The sequence below is a fragment of the Gobius niger genome (assembly GCF_951799975.1).
Source record: "Gobius niger genome assembly, chromosome: 11".
Taxonomy (NCBI): Eukaryota; Metazoa; Chordata; class Actinopteri; order Gobiiformes; family Gobiidae; genus Gobius; species Gobius niger.
In genome coordinates, this window is record NC_136862.1 from 14,178,435 (window position 1) to 14,184,139 (window position 5,705).

General features: G+C 42.1%; 1 protein-coding gene across 1 annotated transcript; it reads right to left on the minus strand.

Moving 5' to 3' along the window:
• On the minus strand, positions 1-5,705 carry adssl (adenylosuccinate synthase, like). The gene is made up of 13 exons (XM_079566163.1): positions 5,377-5,705; positions 4,337-4,439; positions 4,031-4,099; positions 3,895-3,945; positions 3,750-3,816; positions 3,556-3,663; positions 3,212-3,293; positions 2,939-3,065; positions 2,711-2,865; positions 1,127-1,251; positions 944-1,041; positions 642-791; positions 1-549 (listed from the first exon to the last, which is right to left on the minus strand). The coding sequence occupies exons 1-13, from the start codon at positions 5,614-5,616 to the stop codon at positions 497-499; spliced, it is 1,428 nt and encodes a 475-aa protein (XP_079422289.1). The 5' UTR covers positions 5,617-5,705; the 3' UTR covers positions 1-496.

The window sequence follows — 5,705 nt, forward strand, 5'->3', positions numbered from 1 at the left end:
AAACCACCCAACATCATGACATTTATTTCTTGTTAAAAACAGTGTTAATACAGAAAAAAAAACTCAAATGAGTGCTTATAATTTCTCAATTGAAATGTTTACAACACACCGATCACATGTTGTTCGTTTAAATCACATGTCATTACAAAAGCCAAAATAACTTGCTTTTTTTAACGAAGCAACGTAAGCTTTTAGAAGTGTAACAGATCATTTCTTCAAGACACTATGAAGATGCACTGCTACTGCGGAATGAAATAATAGGACTATTGTTCCCACTGCACGCGGTTAAAAGTTTACACCCGAAAAATACAGATGTTTGGAATGCAGCATAAATTAAGTCTAGGAGAAATATGTGTCATTGCATTGAACGAGCAGCCACTAGAAAAGCCTTTGCTGGTGAAATGTCCTTAAAGGATACGCTTTGCATTATGAATCCTTATATTCCTTATATGTCCATTCCTCTGTAACCAGAGTACACATACATTTTAAACACAGTTCAAAACAGTTTTATAATGCTTTCTCTGGACTTCCCGACTCCAACCCATTTCACTGAAAGAAAAAAAAGAAACACATTACATCGTAGGTCGGCAACGCGGTAATATCATCAGTTTTGCTAAAGGATAGAGTGCCTCTGTACAAACCTGGCACTTGCAGAAAGTCTTCGATGAAGTGAATGTAATCTTGAGCCTGTGTCGGCAGATCCTCGAAGCTACGAGCCGCCTCTGTACTGCGGCACCAGCCGGGCAGCGTCTTGTACTCGACCTCCACTTGGTTCAACACATCCATATTGGCTGCAAAAGAATAGGGCACATTTCATTTAGTTTGTGTAGGAGGAAATGGTTCAAAGACATTAAGTGTGTCGTTAGTATTTCATTAAGTCATTGGCACCGAAATTGCAGATCTTTACAAATCAATACAACACAATTTACAGAAAAGGACCGACCCGGAAAACTTGGAAGAGGCTTTCCATCGACGTTATAGGCCACGCCCACTTTGATCTCAGGTAGTGTGTCCAAAATGTCCAACTTCGTCAGAGCAATTCTTCAATAAAACAAACAGTGACGTGACGTGTGAGCTCTTAGACTCTCTTTTCAAGTTTATGTAGAAAGATGTAGAGGTTACTTACGCAGAAAAGCCGTTGACCCAGTGGGCATATCTGACCAAAATGAGGTCCAACCAGCCGCAACGCCGCCTCCTCCCCGTGGTCACTCCGAACTCCCTGCCCCTGGACTGTAGGAGATCACCCATATCCTACAACACAAGTAGCACAAATCCACACACCCGTGAACAGCTGGACCAGTGAAAGAAACTAATTCATCTACATGTGAATGCAGTGTATGCCGTTATAGTAATTAAATGCAACTATTTAATGAAGAATGAATGAAGAAGAATTGCCTAATTTAGAGCCACACTGCTGAACATTCCAGGTTATATGTCGTCCAAAAAGAAGCCAAACTGGTGTGAAATTCAAAATGGTCTATTGATAAATAAATGCTCTGAAAGGAATAGGCCAACGTTTTTACATACTGAGATATGTTCTTACCTTAGACGAGTTCATTTGTACCTGTCTGGTCTTCATGCGTGCCTGAAGTCACGTAAACACAGCACAGACGGCGTTAGCATTTAGCCTCTCCTCCTCTTCTCTATAGCTCCAAACGAGGTCGAGAAAGAAGCTACCAAGCTCTTCCACGTTTTCCCTATTTAAATATGGTTATGTAAGTTACACTACAAAGTATAATTACACAAAATTAAACAATGTGGATTTTCTAAGCGGATCAAAAGGGGAACTATATTGTAATGTGTAATAATACCAGGAGTAGTTCGATATCCGCGCAGTAATATCTTCACTTTACTGTGCGGACGCCGAAGTACTCCTGGTATTATTACGCCTTACAATATAGTTCCCCTTTTTATCGGCTTAGAAAATCCACATTTTGTGTAATTATACTTTGTAGTGGAACACTTCACGCAACCATATTTAAATAGAGAAAACTTGGAAGAGCTTGGTAGCTTCTTTCTTGACCTGTTTTGGAGCTATAGTGGAGAGAGGGAGAGGCTAAATGCTAACGGCGTCTGTGCTGTGTTTACGTGACTAAAGGCACGAATGAAGACCCGACAGATACAAAAGAACTTGTCTATTAAGGCTCTCACCGTTTACTACAATAAAGCATTTGGAAGGGGAGCTATTGGTATTTGAACTTCATGTTTGGCAACCTGTAGTTAACGCAAAGTAACATAAAAGTGATGGTATCCCACTCCCAACGAAGTTCAAATATCCATAGCGACCTGCAGCTTCATGTTTATGGCCTGGTTTGACTGAGGCACTGTATGCAAATTGTATTGGCAGTGCTTTTGTTATTTGGTTTTGTGGTACAATGCGTTCGTGTTACAATGGCAAAACCCAGATGTAGAGGAGTCAGTCAGAGAAAATCATTCTGTGACCTTTATTCTCCTTGAGAGACGTCTGTAACAGCAGCTGAAACCATTGTGACGATAGCACACTGTAGACAGAACCAGGGTTATGTCTGTATTGTGCTCCTCATGTGTTAATCAGTGATCGTATAATAAACTTCTGTTATTACGTATTAGGTTCTTACCAGCAAAACTTAAATTGTGATTGACGTTCCAAAAATATCACAACAATTTTATTCTATTAACTGTGTGTAATGGTCTGCAGTGTGGTTAGATTATTGTGACCGACTTTACTCACATTACTGAGCTCAGTTGGGAAAGCCCCCACTCCCACTCGGGTGGTGTAAGCTTTGACCACTCCGTACACTCGACCAACGTGTGACGGAGGAACGCCCAAACCAGTGCAGACCCCTCCGACGGTGCAGTTAGAGGACGTCACAAAGGGGTACGTGCCTTAACACAGAAAACAAGTGAAAATACAGGGATGAACACGGCTCCGACACCACTACCGTCTTTTGTTGCCTACCAAAGTCGATATCCAGCAGAGCCGCGTTTGCCCCTTCCACAAGGATCTTCTTGCTGGGTCCAGTTAGAGCTTTGTGCATGAAGTACACACCGTCAGTCACAAGGGGGCGCAGTCTCTCAGCATATTTCTGTCAGAGAGTGCAGAAAACATGACGGATCAAATGTGTGTTTTGTACAATAGAATAGAAAAGTGATGAGAAACATTACAACGTGTTAAATAATGTTGAATTATGGGTTTCTGTTTTGAATACTTGTACAGATGATCGGCTGTTACCTTTAGCTGCCCTAGTTCACCCTCGATGTCAACATTGAGGTTGGGATACATTGTCAGGAAATGTTCTGCCAGCATCCGAAACCTGCAAATAAAATAGGTGAACAAATGTCGTGCCAAGAGCAATGACTGCAGCAGCAAGTGAAGATTCATGTGCTCAGTCAGCTGTGGCCACCTGCTGGAAAACATACATACTGAAGTGATAGCAACAGTAAATGTATCCCGTTATCTCATCCGCTGGTAATGTAGTCTGGAAAATCAGACGGTTTCATGTCCAAACAAAGGCAAAGAACAATATTACGCAGTGCATTGTTTTCACATAAATGGCCAGCGTTGTGTGGACTCACTTCTCCTCGAAAATCTTGAAGTCCGAGACCAGGTCACAAACTCTGAGACCATTTCGAGCCGCTTTGGAGGAGTAGGCGGGACCAATGCCTTTCTTTGTGGTTCCAAGGCTGAAACGCAATCAGAAGGTCAGGAGGAGCCAACACTTAACCCACCATAAGCTCTACACTTATGTAGAAGTGTAAATTTCACTGACTTTTTCCCTTCTTGTTGCTGCCGCTGCTGCTCCTGGACTCCATCGGCAGCTTGGTGGAAATTAAACACTGAAAAAAAAACATGCGACAATAAGCTACTGTTTACAAATGATTGAGCGGTCAAATCAAAAGGCGCATAACACTTACCTATGTGTGCACGGTCAGATATCTTCAACCTCTCCTCCCATCCCTGTAATCCTGTAAAAATATGGAATGAGCACAGATTTATTTAATACACGCTTTATGCACTACGACCATTTCAAGACCGCTTCAGTATCAGTACCTTTGCCTTTTTGCAGGTTCTTCTCTGCTTCTTCAAACAGACCTGGGAGGTGTATGACTACTCCATTGCCTGTCAGAAAAAAAATAGTTCATGTTTTTAAAGGTTTTGTCTACCTTTAATTCCGTCATCTGAACTTGTTTATGCCAAAAACAAACACAATAGTCATTTAGGTGATAGATAACATTGCCCTTTTTTGGCATCTGTGAAAGAAAGTAACATGGCTTATTCTTTTATTTCAACATTTTCCTCTGGTGTAGCTATAGTTGCAGCAGATATTATAACGTCAACTGAAGAAAAGTGCCATACCAATGAAGGAGACAGCCTTTTTATTGAGCACTCCGCTGGGCAGCAGGTGGAAGTCATACTCCACTGAGTCCACAACAACTGTATGACCTGCGTTGTTGCCTCCCTGCAAACAGATTCAACATTTGATCCCACAGAACAAGGAACACAACAGTGCTTTGGCAATGCTCTTATGCAACCTTTGGCTCAGGGCCAGTCACATGCAGGCAGCCCTACATTTATGTGTTCGAACAAGAAACAATTAGAAACACTGGGCCGGAGTGTTGGTGTATTTTTAAAAGTGGTAAATGGTAAAATGTTGTTCCCCATTTGAATACTATACTACATTTTGTTACAAAAAGTGTTAAAGACAGAGGTGGGTAGAGCTCAGTTCCATTTACTATTGATGTACAAGTACTTGAGTAGCATTTCAGTGAAACTGTACTGTTATATACAGTGGGGGAAAAAAGTATTTGGTCAGTTTCACATAGACATTCTATTGGATTTTGGCCAAATACTTTTTTTTCCCCACTGTAATTCGGTATGTTTTTTTTTTTTTTTTGTACGGCTACTTGAGTAATATTCTAATGAAGTATCTGTACTATTGTTGGAGTAAAAAGTGTGCCACTGAGTTTTAAGTTATACAAATTTAATCACGACCTAAAATACATGTAGTTAGTGTTTCGTGCCCCTTTTTCCTTCAGAAATATATAATTTTCATACATTGATAGTATGTTCAATGGTAATATTAGGATTTTCACATTATCACAAGTTTCTCATCATACTCTTTTATAATATGAGTCATCATAAATGGCACTCTGTAAGGTGACAGGATTGTAAACAAGGCGTAGATGAAAAAAAAAATACACAAGTTAGCATGTGGCATAACAAGCTAGGCTCGCACTTCCGGGAGGCGTCGCAGATGGTTGTTGACGTCGGAGCGGTGCGTGCGCGTGGAAGGACAGATATGTTAATAAACTCTCCCTAACTAGGCAGATTCACCGTGGATTCATAGGTCGCAGATGTAGACCGGCTGTCTTTTGTATAAATGAGCATTCGGGTACCTGGCACCTGCACACAATATCCGCGTCCATGGCGAGCAAGTCCACAACTTTCCCCTTGCCCTCGTCTCCCCACTGGGCCCCGAGCACGACCGTCACTTTGTTGTGCGGATCCTTTGGTGTGCGAAGAGCCGCCTGCGATACGCTCTCCCGGGGCCGCTTCACCACCGGCTCTCCGTTAATGCACACCGCCTCACGTCCATTTAGGTGGCTCGCCATTGTGTTGTCAGAGGAGGATGCCATGCTGCTGCCCTTCTCTGCAAACCGGAATGTCGTTTTACCGCGTTTCTGTGCGTCACGGGAAGTGTCTCTCCAGCGTGTAGTCGCATTAC